This window comes from Temnothorax longispinosus, chromosome 9, assembly GCF_030848805.1.
Source record: "Temnothorax longispinosus isolate EJ_2023e chromosome 9, Tlon_JGU_v1, whole genome shotgun sequence".
In the NCBI taxonomy this organism is placed as follows: domain Eukaryota; kingdom Metazoa; phylum Arthropoda; class Insecta; order Hymenoptera; family Formicidae; genus Temnothorax; species Temnothorax longispinosus.
Window position 1 is genome coordinate 7,475,738 of NC_092366.1, and position 23,656 is coordinate 7,499,393.

The 23,656-nt window shown below is 34.1% G+C and overlaps 3 protein-coding genes, 1 long non-coding RNA gene, 1 other non-coding gene and 2 pseudogenes across 9 annotated transcripts in view; 5 read left to right on the forward strand and 2 right to left on the reverse strand.

Annotated features, from left to right (window-relative positions):
• The window catches only part of Micu1 (Mitochondrial calcium uptake 1), a 4,498-nt gene extending 560 nt beyond the window's left edge, over nt 1-3,938 (forward strand). The window contains exons 2-13 of one of the 3 annotated variants that reach the window (XM_071788173.1): nt 1-33; nt 358-612; nt 694-838; nt 1,107-1,266; nt 1,977-2,014; nt 2,099-2,213; nt 2,391-2,551; nt 2,683-2,799; nt 2,904-3,028; nt 3,101-3,228; nt 3,413-3,502; nt 3,687-3,938. In XM_071788173.1, coding sequence (XP_071644274.1) covers nt 1-33; nt 358-612; nt 694-838; nt 1,107-1,266; nt 1,977-2,014; nt 2,099-2,213; nt 2,391-2,551; nt 2,683-2,799; nt 2,904-3,028; nt 3,101-3,228; nt 3,413-3,502; nt 3,687-3,841 — 1,522 coding nt within the window. In that variant the 3' untranslated portion in view covers nt 3,842-3,938. Of the gene's footprint in view, nt 153-357; nt 613-693; nt 839-1,106; nt 1,267-1,568; nt 1,729-1,976; nt 2,015-2,098; nt 2,214-2,390; nt 2,552-2,682; nt 2,800-2,903; nt 3,029-3,100; nt 3,229-3,412; nt 3,503-3,686 lie in introns of all 3 variants that reach the window. The other 2 variants (XM_071788172.1, XM_071788174.1) reach the window with 2 other exon arrangements.
• Nucleotides 3,939-4,056: 118 nt separating this feature from the next.
• Nucleotides 4,057-6,846, forward strand: LOC139819049 (uncharacterized). Of its 2 annotated transcripts, XM_071788196.1 has the most exons (4): nt 4,057-4,340; nt 4,443-4,521; nt 4,791-4,914; nt 6,749-6,808. In XM_071788196.1, exons 1-4 carry the CDS (start codon nt 4,226-4,228, stop codon nt 6,806-6,808), a joined length of 378 nt encoding a protein of 125 aa, XP_071644297.1. In that variant the 5' UTR covers nt 4,057-4,225. The 2 variants fall into 2 exon arrangements, 1 of the variants encoding a protein (XP_071644297.1); XR_011733582.1 differs by lacking the exon at nt 4,057-4,340 and adding an exon at nt 6,456-6,661 and having other exon boundaries at nt 4,372-4,914; nt 6,749-6,846.
• Nucleotides 6,847-7,087: 241 nt separating this feature from the next.
• Nucleotides 7,088-7,158, forward strand: Trnag-gcc (transfer RNA glycine (anticodon GCC)). Its single transcript has one exon. It is a non-coding gene; the product is annotated as a tRNA-Gly (tRNA).
• A 3,395-nt stretch (nt 7,159-10,553) lies between these two features.
• LOC139818898 (uncharacterized) lies at nt 10,554-15,519 on the reverse strand. The gene is made up of 3 exons (XR_011733555.1): nt 15,456-15,519; nt 14,549-14,711; nt 10,554-10,768 (listed from the first exon to the last, which is right to left on the reverse strand). It is a non-coding gene; the product is annotated as an uncharacterized lncRNA (long non-coding RNA).
• On the forward strand, nt 12,859-16,500 carry LOC139818897 (phospholipase A1 member A-like; annotated as a pseudogene).
• An 820-nt stretch (nt 16,501-17,320) lies between these two features.
• The window catches only part of LOC139819194 (odorant receptor 2a-like), an 8,530-nt pseudogene continuing 2,194 nt past the window's right edge, over nt 17,321-23,656 (forward strand).
• LOC139818759 (uncharacterized) lies at nt 19,667-21,959 on the reverse strand. Of its 2 annotated transcripts, none has more exons than XM_071787646.1 (6): nt 21,718-21,959; nt 21,128-21,260; nt 20,748-20,965; nt 20,606-20,665; nt 20,404-20,509; nt 19,667-20,199 (listed from the first exon to the last, which is right to left on the reverse strand). In XM_071787646.1, the coding sequence occupies exons 2-6, from the start codon at nt 21,159-21,161 to the stop codon at nt 20,174-20,176; spliced, it is 444 nt and encodes a 147-aa protein (XP_071643747.1). In that variant the 5' UTR covers nt 21,162-21,260; nt 21,718-21,959; the 3' UTR covers nt 19,667-20,173. The 2 variants fall into 2 exon arrangements, with proteins under 2 accessions (XP_071643747.1, XP_071643745.1); XM_071787644.1 differs by having other exon boundaries at nt 20,748-20,968.

Sequence of the window (23,656 nt, forward strand, 5' to 3'; positions counted from 1 at the left end):
TCCGAACTCCGAATTTTCTGCTGTTTTCTGCAGGTAGAGGTTAGAGGTTAGAGCTGTTGGTTGGAGGTGTTTTTCTGTTTTTCGTTCTCGTTGTAAGAATTTTTAGACACACGTATGTGAGGAACTCATTCAATAAAGTAAATACGCATTAGGTAAGGACTCATGTATACATTTATTAATGCTGATTACAAGTCACCTAAAATAATATTAGTAATTAATTATATGAAAATAAACCTAAATAGTATACATTTTTTACAGTTTTACACCTTCAATTTATCCGACTGCTCTTAATACAGCTAAATTCTGTATAAATCTTTAAGTTAATGTAATGATTAATATAACTTCTATTTTTTTCAGAGTTACAGCTGTGACAATGCTGCTCAGCAGAGGCACATGCGTATTCCAACAGTATCTGCGACGGAAGTTTTTAACCATTGATACCCTCTATTTTGTACAATTACAGAAAAATTACAGGAAAAATGCGTACGAATACAATCAGATTCGTAATTTCAGAAATTTTGGTCACACTAGAAAAAAAACTCGCCTTTCCACTATTATCCCACTTGTAATTTTTGGTGCTGGTATGGTTATAAACTGTTTGGATTGGCAGCGGTAAGTCAATAATATTAATTATAATTAAATGCTGAAAACATTAAATTTTACTTGGTATACCAATGTATTATTTTATTTCAGTCTGCTTAATATAGTACCTAAAGTAGATGCTGCCAGCATCGTAGCAGAAGAGACTCAGAACGATGAAAGCATGGCAAATATAGAACAGGATTTACAAAAAAAGAAGAAGAACAGAAAACAGAAGATTGGATTTCGTGATAGAAAGGTTTATTGAAAACTTGCACTATCCATAATGACATACGTGCACGTTAGAATCATTCTTTCAATTATCATAATTATTTTAATCAACATCCCAAAGCTAGGATTAATCGCATAATAAAATAAGAAAGAGATGCATATGTAACAATAATATTTCTCCATTATTCCTGCATCGTTAGATAGAACAACATACTATAGATTTTGCGACTTGATTCCTTATTTGCATCAGCATGTATCTATGCAGCAGAACGATGCAGGCTGAAGTGTTTTTACAGATAATAGAGTACGAGAACAGGATTAGAGCGTATTCGACACCAAGCAAAATTTTTCGTTACTTCGCGACTGTGAGCGTAACTAGTTTAAAAGGTACTGAAGTCTATATGATACCTGATGATTTTCTTCGAGCTATCACCCCAGACATGCAACAGCCACATGGTAGGGTTTCCTGAAAATTTTTATTATATTGGTATCGAAATATGATTATGGAATGTCCACATTCCATTTTGTTCACAGTCTACATTAAATCCTATTAATCACAACTTACCTGCTTCGCTCTGCTAATTAAAATATTATTGCATATACTAATTTCTCATCTAATACCAAGTAAACACTTGTCAAAGTCGAACATACATAACATTATCGCACAGGTATTAATTTTCTACAGTTAAGAGTCTGTAATTTGCACCCCTTTAAAACTCGCAACTAACTGTGTCGCGATTAACTATATGTATGCGCAGATAATAGAATATGAAAACCGTATGAGGCATTATTCGACGCCAGACAAAGTGTTCCGTTACTTTGCAACCCTCCAGGTCACAAGCAACGACATACACGAAGTATTTATGACACCGGATGACTTTTTAAGATCAATGACACCCGGCGTGAAACAGCCCGACGGTAATCCTACATCATCCTGTGCGCCTTTCCTCATTTTTGAATTAAATATCGCTCAATACAATATTTTGAATCGATTGTGAGGTGCTTGCTGATTTCTTGTGGCAGCTTCTCTACATGTGCAAATCAACTAACGTATTCAAATTATAATTTTTTCTTGATCGTATTATGGAGTTTACATTTCGTTGTAGACATTTTACACTATTATAAAAAATGACTGCGATAGTAAGGATTGTATCATTAACTTTCAGGTCTTGGACTGGACCAGTATAAGCGTTATGATCCAAAGGTACATTAAATAACAAAATTGAAATTAAATAACAAAATACTAAGCACAAGGTATTTCTATAGAAATGCTTTCTTCCTTGTTTAGAATATTCACACCAAATTAGAATTAGAATTAGACGAAGATAGCATCTTCTACAAACTGGGCAGTGCAGGTCTTATTACTTTCTCCGATTACATCTTTCTGCTGACCGTATTATCAAGTGAGCTCCTTGTTATTTCGTCAATCTTTAATTGTGTAATAGGAAGATATTTTTGTAACAAGAAATTTATTGAAAAATCTGTCTAGAATACTTTTATTTAAATAGATATCAACTGAACTTCTCAGAGTTCCAATATGATACAAAGTTACCAAGTTTCAATCTAAATCTGTTTTATAGCTTCTAGACGTCATTTTGAAATCGCCTTCAGAATGTTTGACTTCAACGGAGATGGCGATGTCGATTCCGAAGAATTTGGGAAAGTAGCTACATTGATACGGCAACAAACTAGTATAGGTACTCGACATCGCGATCATGCAACCACGGGAAGCACCTTTAAGGTGTTTTATCATTAATATTTATCATTGTGAACAATAATATATTAAACACTCGTTAATTTGAATGTATAAGTGTATGGAAACGATCAGACTTCATTGAATAGTCAAAATCTTAACTTTTATTGGGATTTTAGGGAGTAAATTCTGCGCTAACAACATACTTCTTTGGACCACAAATGAATCAGAAGCTAACGATCGAAAAATTCTTGGACTTCCAGCAGCAGCTACAACGAGAAATTCTGAGTCTTGAGGTATAATAATCAATCCCACAAATTTGGATTCGCTATTAATGTACATCCACCAATTTAATATTCTTCAATATTTGGTTATTGTACATTTGTCTATTTCTGTTTAGTTTGAACGACGAAATCCGGACGAACATGGCAATATCACTGAGACAGATTTTACAGAATTATTGTTGGCTTATGCTGGATATCCAGCGAAAAAAAAAGCAAAAATGTTGAAGAGGGTGAAGAAGACGTGAGTGTGAAAATGTTTAATTTTTATAAGATTTCACTAATTATTTTATAGTTAAACGTCAATTATGTACAGCTTTAAAGAAGATCCGAAAGGAATCAGCAAAGAGGAATACCTCAAGTTTTTCCACTTTTTAAATAATATTAACGACGTTGATACAGCTCTCACATTCTACCATATAGCTGGTGCATCTATCGATCAAGGTATATAAAATAATTGTAACTCCAGTTACAAATGTTCCAACTAAAACTTAAATAATAAAATAATTTAGAATAATTATGATTCATCGATTGTAAAAAGTAATAATTTAAAATATCAAGCCAACTGCATCTTTATTGATATATTTTTTTTATTCCTATTTTATTATAATTTTTTATAATATTGCAGCGACATTAAAACATGTAGCAAAAACTGTAGCACACGTTGATCTGAGTGACCATATTATTCAAGTGGTATACACAATTTTCGACGAGAACAGTGAGTTAATTTTTATCAATAGAAATATTATTTGCGTTAAAGTGGAAGAAAAGAAAGAAATTTTATTCTCTTGCAAATATTCATAGCATGATGGCATCAATGTGTATTAAATATACAAAATATACAAAATATATTTTAAATGGTTAAATTATTTATCGCGGATCTTATTTCACTTGTTTCACAGTGGACGGACAACTTAGCAATCGGGAGTTTGTCGCTGTGATGAAGAACCGTGTGCTCCGCGGTCTGGAGAAACCAAAGGATACTGGATTTGTCAAGTTAATTCAATCCCTGATCAAGTGTGCAAAACATAGTAATCTTCTGTCATACGATAAATAATCGAATAATTCAAATGCTATTCCTTAATCTTGATTAAGTGTTTGCTTCATTAATTGTAATTTACAGAGAGAAATAAAATGCTATGCAAAATAGAGAATTATAATTTTTGAAATAATTTTGCAACTGTCCTGTTTATTATAGTATATACTGTTCGTAAAAGATATTTTACATTTTAAAATAGATTCTACAATGATGCATTACGCTAATATACTTTCACTATTTTACTAAATAGAGCGTACCATCCGAAAAAAAGTCGTAAGGCGTAGAGACCATAATTTCTCCTATTCAATACGCGTTCAGTACTTGGGATTCATTCAACGAGACGTCAACGGGTTGCTTACTTTCTCACATTGCAAGTTTCAAAGTAATATACTAGATTTAACAATGCAAACGAAATATAATTACAATTTACTTTTGGCACAAATCGCAACGTTAATACTTGTCGTAAATTCTGTCACGGCTAATTTACTGGAAAAACTTACAGAAATGGCTTTAACAGGTAAGTATCGTGTCACGAGTGAATCGTGATTCTATATTGTGCGTCATATTATAATATTATATTGTATATATATTAATTTGTTTTATATTTAATTACAATTAAATTTACAAATTGCGAATAAAGAAGAAATCTCAAGACAGGAAAGAACAGAGGATATTTTGTCGATGGGGCAATACTTCCAGTGAGTAAAGACCTCTTTAAACGATTTATACCTGGCTCTCAGATTTTAGGATATAATTCTATTTATAACTTTATATGTCGTGTACTTTTAAATGTTTTTCGTTTGATCCGCCCAACAGTTTAAATAGAATCCTAAATTCTAACATGAATTGTAGATTGTTTAAAGTAAGTTTAATATAATAATATAAAGTTTAATATAATAATATTTATTCTCAAAATGACAAAAAATGATAAATGTACTTTCGATGACGTTCATCTTATGTGATGTAGAGACATATTTTCGGAACATCTGGCACCTCTTAAAGTTGAATTTGGTCATGTCTGTGAGAATCCTACTGAATGGGAACAAAGATTCGAACGAAAAGATTTTGACAATAATTGTTATAGCGGCAAGGTAATCACACCTTTTGAATTTAACGATTATACATATAAGTATATAAGAATACGACTTTACGACTCGCATTGTAGACCTAGCATTATAATAATATCATATTTTACACGTAAACGTTATTCTATATTTTACATCTTAGAACGTCTTAGAACACTCTTTCGTTAATCAAAGTAACATCTTGAATATTGATCGATTTATTAACATATCTATTTAAATATAATCTATATATATAAGTCACGTCTGTCTGTCTGTCTGTACGCGAACTACTCATTCGTTAGTGGACCGAATTTTTACCAAAAGTATATGAAACAGGGGTAGAATTTCCCGGGGATGAAAATGTCGCGGCCAATTTTTTGCTAACGATTTTCTGGAAACCGATTTTTTTTATTTCTCTAATTTTTCGGGAAATAATTGACCGAATTTAAAAGAATTATATATAAAACAGGGGTAGAATTTTCCGGGGAGTGCTATAAAGTGTATAATTTTTCGTTACCGATCTTTTTGGAAGCCGATTACAAAATTTTTCCAATTTTTCGGAAATTAATTGACCGAATCTTAAAGAATTATATGAAGTAGAGGTAAAATTTCCCGGGAATTGCCATAAAGTGTATAATTTTTTGTTACCGATCTTTGGAGAAATCGGTATCAGAAAATTTTCCAATTTTTCGGAAATTAATTGACTGAATCTCAAAGAATTGTATATGCTAATTGTTTTGAAACCGCAAGTTTAATTTTTCATTAATGTACTGATTTTCTTGAAACGTTTCCGATATTTGTTTAAAAAAATATACGTGATTTTTTAAAAAATGTACATTAGAAGACGGTCAGGATGATCTATTGCTAAGAGCAGCACTAAATTATGAAATGGAGAAAGCTGCAAAGGCAAAAAAAAAAAATAAATCTTTTTTTATAATTTTCGGGAATTAAATTGTTCATAGGTCGATTAGTTTTAAATGAAATATGTTGTATGTAGGATTTGTTACCGATTTTCTGGAAACCGGTTTTTCTAATTTTTCGGGAAATAATTGACCGAATTTCAAAGAGTTATATATGAAACAGGGGTAGAATTTTCCGGAGAGTGCTATAAAATGTATAATTTTTTGTTACCGATCTTTTTGGAAACCGGTATCAGAAATTTTTCAAATTTTTCGGGAATTAACCAGTCACTTCAATTCGTGACTGTCGTGAGCGATTAAGACCGGTTTTTGGAAACCGGCTACGAAATTTTTCCAATTTCTCGGAAAATAACAAGTAATTCGTGGTCAGACAGACAGACATACGTACAGACGTCAGGTAGGTACTTATATATATAGATAGGGGTAGAAAGAACTAAAGAATGTAATAGAATTAGAAAAATTGCTAATAGTAAAGATGGTTTACGATTTCTGTTAAAAAAAAAAATATACGTGATTGCTTCAATTTCCGCAAACTTTGAGATATCAAGCTGAATTTTTTTATGGATAATTTTTTTAATGAATAATTTTTATGGATAATTTTTTGTTGAGAAATAATAAGTATTAATTGATCGATTTTTTTTAAACCAGTGCCAAAATTTTTTAAATTTTTGGAGGATAAGTTTAATTTTTTATTAATGGATCGATTTTCTTGAAACCGGTGCCAACATTTTTCTAATTTTTTGTTGATGATTTTGATGAAATTAGTACCAAAAAATTACTAATTTTATGGAGATGGCTACTATGGAATTGAAAATTGGGTTTTATGAAGTTCTATTGGTGCTCCTAATTAATGAGTAAGTTTGGGGAGAGGGGAATAGATTTTGAGCCCGCGCGAAGCGCGGGCAAAAAATCTAGTTTATTTATAGTTTGTTACATTTTAGGTGAAATGGGGTAACAAAAATGGAGAGTACGGCGAACAGTATTGGGACTTGAATCATTAACTTTGGTAGAGGCTAATTATTAATAAACAAACGTGGATAATCTGTTTAATAAAAATTCCTCGTTTGAAATTGTTTCCATAATTTATTTCAATAAGATAACCGTCGGTAAATATAATTTTGTTAACTTTGTCAACAATAAAAGGTTTAAAATATTATAATCGGTTTTCTATCTTTTAAATTACCGTTTTTAGATATGATAAATTGTTGAAAGCGGTCGTTTAGAAAACGAGAAATTGGTATTAATGTGAAAATACTAAAGGCTATGAGAGTCAAGCATGAGCATCGGTGGTTCAGTGGTAGAATGCTCGCCTGCCACGCGGGCGGCCCGGGTTCGATTCCCGGCCGATGCAACTTTATTTTTGTCCATGCGAACGATTTATAATCATTCAAGAAAGAGGAATTGTTCATTTTTTTAAAAATATGTTTTCTGCCGTGGTCACCTGTCGGACGAGATTTATTGCGTGCCACTTCGTTCGAACGCGAATCGATCCGGCGAGCCGGGAAAGAGCGAACGACGAGCGGGCATCGCGACGCAGGAAGGAAAAGCTCTTTCATCGTAGACTGGGATGAGACTCCGCTGAGCAACATTGCTGTTTTTCTTTCTTTCTCTCTGTTTCTCTCTTGCATAGCCTGACAGATACAGTCTGTCAGTCTGCCTGTCTGTGTGCGTGTGTGTGTGTGTGTAGCTTTCTTTCTCTCTCCGATATCGCCGCGAACGAATCATCAACAATGCAAAGAGTAATAAATTCCGTGAAGGGCACTGCGCTGGGCGTCGCTGAATACTTGACGCCGGTGCTGAAGGTAATTTCCATTCACTTGCTCCACCGGAAATTGCACGTTGATAATTTGGAGTAGATTAGATATTTTGGTTTGATTATTGCCGAACAATGAAGGGAGATGCCACAGGGAATCTGATGTAACTAATGGGGAAAAAAAAAATAGAGAAAGGAATAAAATATGCAGGATATAGATTCTCTTTACTTCTCGAAGATTATACAACCGATAAACAAGTCACTCTGTACTCATTAAGCACAGTGGTAACAGCTCCAGTAAGCAAAATCGTAGCAGTATGTTGGCAGATTGGTAACAGATTAAAAAACATGTCAGCAAACTGACATCAACTGCATTCAGAACTCATGTTCTGCCAGCAGAGTCTGCTAACATAATTAGACAGCAGATTAGCAGCAGAAACCATGCAGATAGAGCCTATACTGAGAGGCAATATGAGCAGATTGGATGATTTCTACAATTTCTGCTGTCAATCTGCTTATATTGCCTGTCAGCAAGTTCTGTCGCATTTCTGAAAACAGTTTGATCATCGTCTAATAGGAGCAGCTTCTGTGTGAAATTTGTTGCCTTTCTGATATAAAAAATTTACTGCAGGCTCTGAGCTCTGCTGAGAATCTGTCTGCGTTGGTTTGGCTACCTGGGAGTATGCCACTAGTTTGTTAGCAGATTTGAGCGAAGTATTCCGGCGGATTGACATTAACTGCGTTACGCAGTTGATGTCAATCTGCCGGATTATGTCACAGCCTAGGCTCGTATTCTATTGACATAATCTGACAGTAGATTTTTAGTAGAAACCAAACAAAATTTATCAGTTTGTAACCATTTAAACAGATGATCATTTAAATGGCGACAATATGATAGGTTTTGCTTGATTTCTGGAGTCAATCTATCATTCTGTATTCTGCCAATAAAATTTGTACTTTACAAAATTTATTTTCGACAGATTTAGCTATCTGGATAGTTTTTATCGATTTCTTTTACATAACACTTTTTCGTCGGTTGCTTTGTGATTTATCGGACATTCAGTATTTATGTGAAAAATTGTGTAAAACTGTTGATTTAATTTTGTAGTAGGCACTTCACAAAATTTGTTTTTAACAGATTTTCAAAGATATGAAACTGTACGGATCTCGAGTGTTCAGCATTTAAGGATCCATATTTGTACACTTGTTCTAATTAATTTTAAGCAAACATACACTTCCACTTTTTTACATTGCAAGATACTGAGTTGAATAGATATTTTACTTGACAACCGTTAAGCCGGTTCTAAAATCAGTCGTATGTCGGAGTCGGATGTCTGAACGTAACTGATGGTCCAATGAGGAAAATTCGTTTTCAAAAAAGAAATTCTCTTATTGGACCATCGGCTGCGTTCCGACATCCGACTTCGACATACGACTGATTGTAGAACCGGCCTTAGACAATAAGCGAAAAATAAAGGCTACACTGATTAAGCAACGAAAGGAATCGGCAGAAAGAGAGAGAGAGAGAGAGAGAGAAATACGGAAGTAATTTCCTATTTCTTATATGTTTATAATTAAGCTGATTATTTATTAACTTATTTACAAAAGAAAATTAAATATTTATCAAAATCGGTTATCGTTAATTATACGAAAATAAATTGGAATAATTCGAACAGTACTTGTGTGTGACCAGTTCATTTATCACTCGCCGTCACAGCGAGGTGACTAAAATTTAGCCTTTTCCGGTCGACCGTTTCTCCTCTGATTTACTTCCTTGCACGTTAAGGAGATACACATAATTATTTCCACCGGTAATTCGTGACATTTCCATAAATCTACCGGTATATAAATTAACATAGTGCGATTAAGTGAGCACCTGACAGAATTATGAGACATCGTGTGACATGATGTCGCACTCATTACTTTATGAGCAATTTAGATATAGTAAACATAGATTAGATATAAAATTAAATATAGAAATCTACTATTTTTATCGAAGACTAAAGCAGATGGTTTAATTCGACCCAACTGGCTATTTATTAATATATAATATTCAAATACACAACGTTTTGACCATGGTTTGTGGGCTTATCAAGTGTAAATTAAGTTATAGATTTACAATGTGGCTGTTCTGCGGAACATTTTAATTATAGAGACTGATAATAGAACGAAAATAACAGTCTTTATAATTAAGATGTTTTGCAGAACAACCTCATTGTAAATCTATATTCGCCGGTAGGCCCGGTAGATGGTCGAATTATAGTTGTGACCCACACAGCACAGGATATTTTGAGGGACATTTGTGCATCCGCTGGATATCCACCGGTTATTGAGATATCCCACTTTATCTGTAGGACGTCCCTCAGGTAAAGTGTGCTGTGTGGGGATAAACAAAAATTGATTTAGAAGTTAGCAAGCCAACCTGCGAGTGATATACTGACATGTTTTCTACACTCATCTTTTACATTGTTACGTTTTGCTGTATATGACGCATAAAACCTGTAAGTTCTCTAATTTATATATTATTTATTAGTTATTTCTCTTCTACTACTTCCACTAATTAATGTTTAATATTTTAGTTTCTTGACTTTTTGGCGCAATCCCATAACTAGGATTAGTTTTGTATAAGACATATTAAGATTCATAAAAACGGTTTTCCGTTGCGAATCATTGTTTCCGCGGTGGGTAGTCCTCTTCACAACATATAGCCAGTTTCCTTCACAACATCCTACATGACACTATTCCGAAACCCAAGTTATACATTAAAGATAACTGATTCTGTAACTTTTAAAGACAGTTTCGTTATCGTTATATTGTCGTTGCGCAGCTTTTTTTTATCATATATAATATCTGCGCAACGCAAATATAACGATAACGAAACTGTCGTTAAGCGTTACAGAATAGGCCTACTCTCCTTTGTGACTAAAATTAGTAATACGAAAATTAGTGCTGATAAATTACTTATCTCACTTGATGTTATAGCACTATTCACAAACATCCCCGAAGAATTAATTTTAAAAGGAAAGAAGGGGTGGAAAACCACATATCTTCCGTGTGACAGAACTTAACACAATTTTTATACGCTATCGACTTGGTTTTATCTTCTAAACTTTTATGTTAATGGACAGATTTCTCTGGCAGCCCCATGGGGTCTTCTCTCTCACCTATCCTTGCAGATATTGTAATGGATGTCCTTGAGACATGCTACCTAAAATCATGAGATTTTTGTGATTCCCATTTTTTATAAATACGTCGATAACATTTTTGCAATAATTTCCAAATAAAAAATTATAACATACTAAATGTCTTTAATAATTATCATCCTCGATTGTGAAATTTACATATGCAACCGAAAAAAGCAATTTAATAAATTTCTTAGATACGACAATTATTAGAGATGGCAATATACTGTTGACCAATACACAAAACCTGTAATATAAACCATAATTTATTTCTTGTTCAAAATAATATAAAGTTATTATTTTAATTATGTAAATATATGTTGTGAAAAAGAACGTAAAAAAAGCATTAACATATTTTCTGCAAAATATTTTGTAATGACATATTTCCTATGAAATATGTTACCAATGATTTTGCATCTTTAAAAAATATATAAAGATTAAACATACTGCATGTGTTTTAATCAACGGAATTATATAATTTTATATACACATATCTGCTATATATTGTGACACATTTCCGAGTGATAAAAGTGACAATTGACCATGAAATATTATCATTAAATTATATGTATGTACATTATGCGAGCCACAGCTGCTGTGCATTTTAGTGGAAATAGTGAATTCGCAAAATTAGCAGGTATTTCGAAAGTATGGTCTAGCGCGTACCAACTACCAAGTACTATATTCGTATCAAATCTCGGTTTACATCGGTATAACCCGAGATACGGATTTGATACGAATATAGTACTTGATGGTACGCGTACTAAACGGTCGGTGTAAAACTAGGCCTATAAACAATTAAGTATTAAAAAGTTGGGTAATTATTTACAAAAAGACCCCACCTGCCAATGACCTTGACCTTGACATATGTTGTCAAGGTCACCCTCCTGAGTGACCTTCAGAAGTTTTTAGCCGGCGGTCGTTATTCGTTAAAAAGTTATTAACAAAAAAAGTTTGGCGACCTCACCGATTTCAATGACCTTGATATATGTTGTCAAGGTCATGACCCCGAGTGACCTTCAGAAGGTTTTAGCCATCGCTCGCTATTCGTTAAAAAGTTATTAACAAAAAAAGTTTGGAAAATATAGTATATATAAGTGCATATATAGGTTAGTTGACGCGCTTTAAACACTTAAATACTTTTAAAGCGCGTCAACTAACCTATGTGGCATCTCGCATATTAACTTTCCACGCATGAAAAGTTCACGCATACACTTTCCACGCGAACCGAGGTTCACGCACACCCCCCCCCTGCTTTCGGGGGAGGTGCGGTAGCCCCGAAAGCAGGGGGGGGGGTGTGCGTGAACCTCGGTTCGCGTGAAAAGTGTATGCGTGAACTATTTCGGGGCTACCGCACCTCCCCCGAAAGCAGGGGGGGGGGTGTGCGTGAACCTCGGTTCGCGTGGAAAGTGTATGCGTGAACTATTTCGGGGCTACCGCACCTCCCCCGAAAGCAGGGGGGGGGTGTGCGTGAACCTCGGTTTGCGTGAAAAGTGTATGCGTGAACTATTTCGACATATATATTAGTTATTTATGCCTTCCAATACTCAAAATAGCTGCTATATTTTCGAAACTTTTTTTGTTAATAACTTTTTAACGAATAACGACCGCCGGCTAAAAACTTCTGAAGGTCACTCAGGAGGGTGACCTTGACAACATATGTCAAGGCCAAAGTCATTGGCAGGTGGGGTCTTTTTGTAAATAATTACCAAAAGTTGTTTAAATTTACATTTATTTTAGAATTATTATTTCAGAATTACTTATTTTAGGAATTTACTAAAAATGTGTTTAAATAATATGAAAATTTTTTCAAATATATTTAATTAATTTTGTGAGAATAATTGTGCATATTCGCTTATCATTCAATAATAATCAATTAATAATCATTTTTTTCCATTTTTTCGATGTTCGTAATTTCTTTATTATGCTCGTATTCGGCATAATCAACTTTCTGCCAGATAGAAGATTATCCGACGTTTGACACGTGTGTGTTCTTTATACACAGTCTTTATACGCAGTAAGGCAAACAGGGCGATATTAGATAACGGAATGTCTCATAAATTTAACAGTGTATAAATTAGCAACGTGGCTTATATATTGATGCTGTGCGCAGAAAAAAATTTCAAGTTTGGTCTGTCCAGAAATCCTTTTTTGTTGGTGGAATCAATTTCAGAGCCACAATGATAAGTCACACTTTTCGACAATTTGCTTTCACCATTGTGATAACATACGCGATTGCAGTTGGTAAGTATTGATTTTTAATTCAATACATGATTAAGAAAATTCATTAGTTGTGTGTGTGTGTGTGTGTATATGTATGATTAAGAATTAAAATGCAATTATTTTATTACACATCAATGATACCTCTTTTATACTGAATTTCAAAGATCTCAAGTAAATAGTATTTTAAGAAAATTCTTATATTACATTGAAGAAATATTTTATTACAAATTATTTTTCCTCTGTCTTGTTTAGATATAAACAATGCTTGACACAAGAAAAAGAAGTTGCAATTAATTAGAGAAGATGTTATTTTTGATCGGACTGGATTTTGTAGTAATAATAACATTTTTATGCGAATTTTGTATAGTTTTTCCAACTTAGTAAACTGCGCGTCGGTTATTTGTCGGTCTTAAAACACAGCTTTTTGTTATAGAACAGTAAATCCACATACAAATCGATAATATTTATATTGAAATTTTGATGCTAATAAGCATTCTTTTTAAATCATTGTAAAAATTTTGGTGAAAAAAATGTCTCATATTTTTTCAGTTTCAAAGAATTGAGGCTTACAATGGAACAATCGGAACTGTCCCTCAATTTTGATAGACTTTGGATATGTTGTAGAACATCAAAAAATATTAGACCCATATTTTTTTTAGCTGCTTATCTTAACGTTTAGGAGATGAAACAACTCCTCGAAAATAACGGATTTTTTTATTTTTAGCGAATATCTCTTTCTTCGAAAATATAACGTACCTATATCAAAAAATGTTTTATACAAAAGTTTTATGGCTTTTTGTGCTCTTTACAATGTCGTATTTACATTTTTCAAAAATGTCAAAAAATAAATAAGTTTTTCTTAAAAAAAACTTAGAAGAACATTCCAATTCGTATAAAAAAATCTAAAAAAATTTTTAGCATTCTGAGAAAGTCCTAAAATTTTTATAGAAATTTTAATTAATAACATGAAAAATTCTGAGACATTTTTCTACCAGGGGATTTTGTTGGCGTCTTTACCGATTCGACCACTGAGAAATTTGATCACAAGAAGTTAGTCAAATCAATTTTTTCGTAGGCAGAGCGTCTGGCGAGGATGACTACGACAGCATTTTTCTACGTATTTATATTGAGTACTTATTTTTACACTCTCGATTTCTTTTATCACTTTTATCACTTGAAATTAAATTCTTGAGATAAAAGAAATCAATTGCATTTTTTGGAACGATATCTTCGTCGGCGCAAGATAAAATTAATTTCCGATAAATCTATTTTCAGTATTCATCCAAAATATTTATCTCTTTTAGGACCACTATGGACGAATATGCCGACTACCCGCTGGAGAATGCCAGCGCGATTACATCTCGAATAGACAACAGCAAGCCGACGGTGTTGTATATTCACGGCTACACGGAACATCTTGAAAAAAAGAGCGTGCAAACAGTGGTGGAAGGTATATACTTTTACGACAAATAATGTGCATTACGAAAAGCATTTAAATTATTTTCATTTTTTCAGCTTACTTAAAGAGAAATGATCACAACGTTATCGCGGTGGATTACGGTAAATTAGCGAGCAACTCGTACCTAATAGTGACGATGAGTGCCCCTCGTATAGCAGATGCTGTCGCGACTGCTCTCGATGAGATGAAAAACTCGGGCTTTGATACGGAAAAATTGCACATTGTCTCACACTCCATGGGTAGCCAAATCTCCGGTTATATCGGCAGAAAAGTCAGCTTTCAGATTCCTAGAATTACAGGTGAAAGTCTAACAATTTTTTTTATTAAAATTGATTTTATCTTGATTTTATCTCTGCTATATTTAGAACTGAAGTACCTTGAAATACTTTTGTGAATAACGAAAGATCTTAAAATACTTTGATAATTCTCGCCCCCTCTTTTTCCCCCTCAATTATTGGAGTAGGTCAGGGTCAAAACTTAAAAATTTCAGCGAGAATGCCTCATATATATATATACGAAAAAAATGATGTTGCATCAACAGCATTAGAGCTAATTGGAAATAATCTTGTTAATTTAAACGTCATGCTTTTGTTTTGATAAAATAAGTATTGTTTTCATTAATACTGTTATTGAATTAAAATAGTATATTGTACAACTAGTGGGAAAAGTGGTCGATTCTGAATGAGTGTGAAGTTGGTCGCACTCATTTGGGCTCGACCACTCTTCTTATCCACGAGTTGTTCATACTATTTTTCCTAACAAGAGCGTGAAACAGGCCGCTTTTCGCGCTTGTTTTACAATTTCATTTCTCCACAGTTAAGAAATGGCTCCATTTCTCAACGCTTACACGTCATCATTGCGAAATGGATCGTTTTGCTCACTCAAAACAAGCGCGAAAAGCGGCCCATTTCACGCTCGCGTTAGGAAAAGATTATTTCCCATTAGCTTTAATGCTGTTGCTACAACACTATTTTTTTCTCTGTGTATAATCTCGATTAAAACATAAATACAAATGCCATATTTAAAGATACTTTTGTATATATAGGACTGGATCTGGCCGGCCCTCTTTTCCATCTTCTTCAGCCTAGTCTTCCGATGCTCGTTTTGTGGATATCATACACACGGATTCTGGATTTTATGGTATCTCCAAGACTACGGGCACAGTGGACTTTTTCCCAAACGGTGGTACACGCATACAACCCGGTTGTCCGCCACGCCCCAGATTTTTCAGCGAAGAGGGTATATATGTTTTCTCTCTAAGAACACTTGCAAATAAACTTATATACTTGCAGATTATATTTTTCACATCTCGATTTTTGTCGTTTCAGATTTCTGCAGTCACCATCGTTCCTGGAGATTCTATGCCGAGTCTCTGACCGATGAATCTGCCTTCTTGGGCGTGCATTGTTCTTCGTTATCTGACTTTACCTACGGCGAATGCAATAATAATACACGGATCGTTATGGGATATGCCACTCCGACCAGTGTGTCAGTACAAAAATTCTGTATTTTAAAGAAATAATTTAAGAATAGATTGTTATTTTATAAAATTATATAGTCTAGTAAAAAATTTTCTTAAAATTTGCCATATAATTTTTTAAAACTTCTATAGATTTTATAACTTTTTAGAACATTTCTCAGATTTTATATACAAATTGGAACACTTTTCAAAAATGCAGAAAAAATTTACATCGTCCCTAGAATTCTTTGTTTATGTAAAATCTAAAATATTTTAACATTTTTTATTCTGTAATTTCCGAAAAAAACTTATAAGATTTGAAGTTTAAAATAATTTTTTAGGAAAATAGATATGCAAATTTTAAATATAGAAAATTCTTAAAAATATTATGAGGTATGAGAAATTTTTTAACCATTTTCCCCCCATTTTCAATCTTTTTGAAATGTATGATTACAAAATACTTACTTTTTTCTTTTTTTTTCAGGCAGGGGACCGTCTATCTTACGACGAAGGATGAAAGTCCTTTCGGATTGGACGAGAAAGGAATTATGTCGACGAATTAATTGCGCCATGTTGAGAATTGCGATATAAAAAGAATATCGCAAGATTTTCAGAAAAAAATTGTGAATTCTCTTACTAATACAAAAGAGAAAGAAAAAATTAAAGAGAGAATGTGTATCGGGCTCTGCAATGCGCATACTTTATGTTACGTTTATTGTATATTATTGGATACTCGAAGACAACATTTCTTGCAATAACCGGATTGTCGCTATATTATTCCGCGAATGTTCAGACGTCTTCTGCCTTCCGACGCACACAATATAATAACGTCATCATTAATTCAATATCTAAATTGATGATATTAGTCACATCATTGCGGCTCTTGATATTTTTTTCGTAATTCGCGTTTGTGTTAAAAATGCAAAGCTAATGAATATATAATATGATCGTTTGAAGTTTCGAAAAGTAATTATTATATATATAAAGTATATAGATTAAGAAGTATTCCAACGTTGAGATCCGAGGTTCGCGTAAGTATATCGATCGCGACGATGACAGCGGGATAGCGAGCATTATAGTAAATTTATGTTATAACGTACATTTTTAAATAAGGCGGAACAATCGTAATAACTGTGGCATGTCTCTTATAATAGCATACGATAGTCTTTGTAGAATTGTATGTAACGTTTCATGAAACGATTAGAAAAAGAAAACTTATTTCTGCATGAATTATTTATCTACCATGGAAGTTAAAGTAATTCCTAAGTGAGAGAGAGAAAGCAAGAATATAATAAAATGTACGATATGAATATGTCAAGAAATGGAAACTGTGCAATATAATAGCATTCTCAGAAGAAATATTGTCTCGTAAGAAATATTTTTATCGAGATACCTTAAGATCTTCGAGACCTTTCTTCGAACTCTTAACCGCGAACGATGCACAGTCTTCCCTTGTCGTTCGCGTTATTGACGTACACCGGATACTGGCGACCCGTCGACTTGACATCCGTCAAGTATTGGGCGTACATCGTTTATTCTATCGCGATAAATTTTCTACTTTACTCGTTCACGTTTTGCGGCTTGGTCGACTGCTTCATAATCGAGGATCTCGAGACGTTCATCGAGAAATTTTCGCTGTTCTTATCGGTGCTCGGCGTCAGCTGCAAGGTGACGAATCTGACGCTACGTCGGAACGATCGAGATTATCAACCTCACCGATATGCTGCTGAAGGACATCTGCGTACCCAGGGATGATCGCGAAATGGATATCCAGCGACGCTTCGATCGCAGTGCGAAGTGCGTATCGTGAAATTTAACCAAGAATTTAACTTTAAAAGAACTATGTTTGAATTTTATATTATTATTTTTGAAACGATCTTTTTAAGCGAGACAAAAATCCAAGAGAACGATTGGAGATTCGGCAATCAATCACTAAATACTTATACAAATATTTATATAATAATTAGGATCCAATAATTTTTATTTAAACAACACGTTCGCACGGCTCATGCTTCTCCAATCCCTGGTGAACAATTTTCTAAAAGTTTCTCATATTTTAGATTTATGAGAAAGTCTGAATAAAATATGTTAAATTTCTCAGATACTTTTAAAATATTTTAGATTTTATTATTTTGTGCGTTTTAAAAAAATTTTTCATTTGTATAAAAAAATCTGGGAAAATCTTAAAATCCTGAGAAAGTTTTAAAATTTTCATAAAAATTCTGATTAATAATACGAAAAATTCCGAGACATTTTTCCACTAGGGATTTTCCCAATATTTCTCCATTGTTTCTTCAGGATAATCACCATATGCTGCGAGATAGAGCCTTAGCAGAATGGCTGTCTTTGGCAGTGTTTTATGCCTTAAGTCTTTGTCTTATGTAAGGGCCTAAGCAGAATGGCTGTCTTGGCAGTGTTTTATGCCTTAATTCTTTGTCTTATGTACAGTATTGTGCGTTACATAAGACAAAGACTTAAGGCATAAAACACTGGCAAGACAGCCATTCTGCTTAGGCCCTTACATAAGACAAAGACTTAAGGCATAAAACACTGCCAAGACAGCCATTCTGCTTAGGCCCTTATTATTAAGGCATAAAACACTGCCAAGACAGCTATTCTGCTTAGGCCCATACTCAACGAGTCGGCCGTCTTCTTCACCACGGTCGCGCAATTCCAGTTCTTCATCAACCCTCGGACCTTACTTCTGTCCGACTGCGTGCCCTACGACATCTCGTCAACGGCCGCTTTTTGGGCGACTATGTTGCACCAGACCATCGGGTTGATGGTCTGCGCGAACGCCAGCGTCGCTCACGAGACACTCATCTCCGGTTTCATGATCCAGACCTGCGCCTAACTGGATATATTCTGCCATCGCGCTCGCACGTTGCCAGATTTGCTGCGGGAGGCCCGGAAATACAGTACCTCGGAGAACGATCTCAAAGCGCGAGAGCAGCGACTGATCCGCGAACACGTTCATCATCATCGCTTCGTGTACAGGTGAAGAATAAGAGCTTATTCGCGCGTGAAGAAAAGGAAATGAATATATCTATATATACACTAAGAAAAAATCCAAAAAAATATTTATTAGGTGGTTCCTAATAGGATATTTACTTATTTTTTACACATATTTATTTAGAATTAGATATTTTTATTTCAATTAAATAAAAATATCTAATTCTAAATAAATATGTGTAAAAAGTAAGTAAATAATTCTATTAGGAGTCACCTAATAAATATTTTCTTGGATTAAAATATTTTGTTCTCAGTGTATAATTGAAAGGGATAATCATATAATGGTGCAAATTCGCGGAACGCATAAATGCGGTGTTCACCATAATATTTTTTGTGTAATTCATTATAAGCTCGACGGTGCTTTGCCTCAGCATCTACAAAATGTTGACAAAGAACTTGCTGAGTCTCGAGTTCGCGTGGTGCTCGTCGTACCTCGGTTGCATGCTTATGCAGATTTATTTGTACTGCTGGTTCGGTAACGAAGTGACACTAAAGGTCAGTCATTTAAAAAATCTTAAACTTTTAAAGCCGCTATCTTCTTTAGGAATGTTTAACTTACTTGAAGCCAGTTTAGTAAACTCTTTTTAAAATTATAGTTTATTCTCAAATATACATAGAGCACTGAAATCGGGAGCGCTGTTTACGAGACGAATTGGCCGATGATTCCTGCTGATTTAATGAAAACCCTTTTGATGATAATTACGCGAGCTAAGAGACCAATCAAGATAACTAGCGGACACATAGTTACTTTGTCCAACGAATCGTTTATGAAGGTCCGTAAGATAATATCACGGTGATATTAGCAATTGTAAAAACATTTTTAATAAATCCAGCAGTTTTAATTCTCATTCTTTCAGATTATCAAAATATTATCAAAATTATCAAAATATTTTACTTGGCGTACAACGTCCTTATACAGAGGTCTTAGTACAAGTGAAAGCAAATCTTTTCTTTGATCTCGCGTTTTAAAGAAACCTGGTGGCCAACTATTTATCTCCACGTGAATAATAAAAGTAAAAAAAAGTTTAAAAATCTGTATCTATTTTTTTAAATATACTTATACGTATGTCTTTCGCATAAACCGAGGAGAGATATCTTCTGAGAATCATCTTTCTCTCGCACTCCCCTCACCGGCTCTGTACTCAACGTGACAGCAACAGCTCGCGGGAAGTCAGAAGTAATCACGGATAATCTCGCCAGTTTCGGAAATGACAGTGAGCTCGCGATAAATATGTTTCTGCTTGCACAACCCGACGTATCCCTCACCGGGTACGTCGATTACCTCGCACTTAGCGTTCTCTTCTCTGAAAATGGAACAATATTGTGCGATATTTCTCGTAACATTTTATACTTGCTCCCGTCCTACGATCTATATATTCTGTATACTCATTCTATAATTTTTTTTATTCGTATTGTATATGAATGTTAAGGACTGGAAAATTATTTATATATATATTAAAGAACTGTAAAACTCTGATTTATATATATAGTGTTTTTTCTTCACTCACGAGCAAGCTTCGATTCATAAACCCTGAGAGAACTTCGGCTCCTACGACTGGAGGATGTACAGCCACACTCCTTGTTTACGGCCGTTTTTGGATGAATCAATTTCTCCTGGAATTTTATGTCGTTTTTTAACGACAATTTTAGAACTTTACATTAATATATATTACATGCAATAATAGATCACAGTTTAAAGATAATTTTTACCATAGACAGACAAAGTGAAGTCTCTTGATCGTCTATTTTCGGCATAAGGCCGCTCTCCTTCTATTTAACGAAAAAGAAAATTCTGGATCAAAATCTCCCTTTAGTTGCGAGAGTAAACGATAATTTTTAGGTCTATACTAACAAAGTGCTCAGACGCGTAATGTAGCAGGCTGGAATTCGCGGCGAGCATCCGGTTCACAAATTCCTGAGGATAATTCGGGACGTCCTCGCAATAAGTTTGTCCCCTGTGATCGCAGTGTGTCACTCCTGCGTAATTATCGTCGCCGTTTCTCACTTGCCATACGTCCGAAAATCCAAAACCATCCTCGCTCGCATGTATATCGTTATCTACAGATGTATCTACTAAAATGTTATATTTTAAGATCACAAGAATATACATTATAAATAATTTCTGAGGTATAAATTATGTGACTTAAAAGATGAATATTGAATTAATTAATTTTGAACGGAATACAATCGCGTCAAATGTCTAAAATACTGCTTCAGAATCTCATATGTCACCTTTATTAGGGTTGTAATACGATTCCTTGGGCATTTCGTACGAAGCGGTCGTTGGTTTCAATCCGCCATTAACGTGATTATTGTAATACTGTTTGTAAGACTCATAACTGTGAAAACGACTCCCCAGAATAATCTAAAATGGAAAAATGCGGTTCTTTAATGCTTCATTTTTCTCCAGCGTGTTCTTAATTCTCTTTTATCGGTGCAATATTCTATATCTCGATAATGTCGCGATTAATAACTTCAAAATCGCATTTTGTTTTCTAGAAAAGAAAACAATTGATTACATATGATTTATCTCGAATGGGATCACTCGATATTACATATTGCTGAGATTGATTTTTTCGGCAATCGCCGCTCATCTGATTGCGCCCTGTGTTTCGCTTGTATCGCATTAGGTATACTCTCTTCATTTTTATTTAACTTATTCGATATTATAAATTCAATTCTATTAATTGATATTAAAACAGATATAAAATCTACTATTGAACACTGTTAAACACCGTAATAATTTTTTTCTTAACGCGCAGACTGCACTTTCAAATTTCTGATGAAATCGACTCGAATGATCCAAGAAAAATGTTATGTACCGGTAAGATGAGGAGGGCCTGCGTCAGAAAGCACTACAGCAAATTTTCCTCTTATTATTAAAAACCACTTTTCTTCTCTTCAATCACTCGTGCGATGTAATATACGCGATATACGCAATGTAAAGCGAGCGAAGTATAACTGTGTAATGTGTCAATGCTCCGAAGCACACGGTGACTGCGCAGTTTGTGAGCTTTAAGCAGCTCTTCGTGGATTACTTAAACCGATTTAGGTACACGACGACTTCCGACCAGACCGCAAACTGATGTCAGTTTTGCCTTATCGGCAGGCATTATTATCAGCTTTTGAAGATTAATCTGCAATCATCAATCACGTCACCGGTCGTTTGCATTTTTTTTGCGACGACATAGATTAGCTAGCTTATCGTAGGATATAGGAAAGCTGATCCAACAAATCTGGCGAGAATACTGTACTCATCGAAATCGACAATTTAAACGAAATTCATATTGTTGAAATTAAAGATTGGTGAATACTGAATTTCTTAATTGATTTTCTTTTTTTTCCCGTGCCACTCAATCGTGTCCTTCCAGGAAAGCCTGCTGATATAATCTTATCTCATTGCCAGTAGATTACTAGTATTATCTGTTATTTTATACTATCGAAATGTGTCATTTATGTTATTTAAAGTATTTAAACAGTTAGGGTAACCCCGATATTTACGCCGCGCGGGGATTTACACCGCAAAAATCAGAAAAAATAGAAGGAATGAAGGTATTTGCTCGCAATTACTCTGTTATGTGCCTTTATGCCACATTAGTATTGTGTTGTAATTTCAGTCCTTTTTAGTACTGTTAATATTAACGAAACCGTCGTGAGTCAAGGGGATACTGTAGTGGCATGCAGTACTGGCAGTAAATTACCGACATTTTTTTGAACTCACAAAACTTTGAATTAGTTTTACGGAATTGAAAAAACTTTTTTTACAGAATTAAAGTACGCACAAAAACGAAGGGCTCTGCAGTCGACTTTACATTAAAAACGAAAAAAAAAAATAGAAAAATTATAGTTTTGTTATCGATTTCTGCAGTCGACTCGTGACAACATTTGCTGCACATAAAAATTTAGACTTTGTATACATATAAAATAAGTATACGGCGCCATCGGAATTACAAAAAAGAAACAAAAAAAAAGAACAATGTTGTGCTTTCAGAAATGAGCCTAGAAGCTTTAGTATAAGAGAAAAATGTATCTGAAAATCTCATATGTATGTATGCGTGCGGAGTAATATTACGTGTAGCGAGAGATGGTGCAGCAATCGAACAAGGACAGATGTCATTTCGTTAGATAAAGACAGATATAGAGAAAACAAAATTAGAAATGTTGACATTATCGACATCGAGGAAGTTTGGCCGTCACTCCAGCATCCCCTTAAATCGATTTTTCTATGTAGTAAGTAGCGCGATCATATATTACGACTACGTAAAATAATTACTGTAGGGAATGCAAAAGATTTAATTAGTTATTTCATGATACATAAGTGTGTAGAGGGATCCCATATAGCATGAAATATTCCATGAATGTTCTATAAATATTTTTTAGAATATTCATGAATTTTCTATAAATGATCTATAAATGTGCAAAAAACGTGTAATGTCCCGCTTTGAATGTCCTTAGAAATTTCTGTAAATATTCTCGAATAATCTACAAATGTTTTATAAATATTTCCCCATAATCCATAATTTTTTTATATATGCAAAATATATTTATAGAACATTTATAGATTATTTTAGGAACATTAAAGGTCGATGCAGACACAGCCGTGCCGTATCCGTACCGTGCACGAAACAGAAACATCAGACAAGGATACATATTGTCTCCATCATTGTCTAATGTTGTCTCTATCCTTGTCTAATGTTAACGATACGGATACGGTACGGGTACGGTACGGCTGTGTCTGAATCGACCCTAAAAATGGGATAT

Coding starts and splice junctions, on each gene's coding strand:
- LOC139819049 (XM_071788196.1), top strand. CDS start 4,226: ATGCAAACGAAATATAATTACAATTTACTTTTGGCACAAATCGCAACG. Junction 4,341..4,442: donor TACAGAAATGGCTTTAACAG/GTAAGTATCGTG, acceptor AATTACAATTAA/ATTTACAAATTGCGAATAAA. Junction 4,522..4,790: donor TCGATGGGGCAATACTTCCA/GTGAGTAAAGAC, acceptor TATGTGATGTAG/AGACATATTTTCGGAACATC.
- LOC139818759 (XM_071787644.1), bottom strand. CDS start 21,161: ATGCCCAAGGAATCGTATTACAACCCTAATAAAG. Junction 20,969..21,127: donor GTATTACAACCCTAATAAAG/GTGACATATGAG, acceptor ATAACATTTTAG/TAGATACATCTGTAGATAAC. Junction 20,200..20,403: donor TTATGAATCGAAGCTTGCTC/GTGAGTGAAGAA, acceptor TTCCATTTTCAG/AGAAGAGAACGCTAAGTGCG.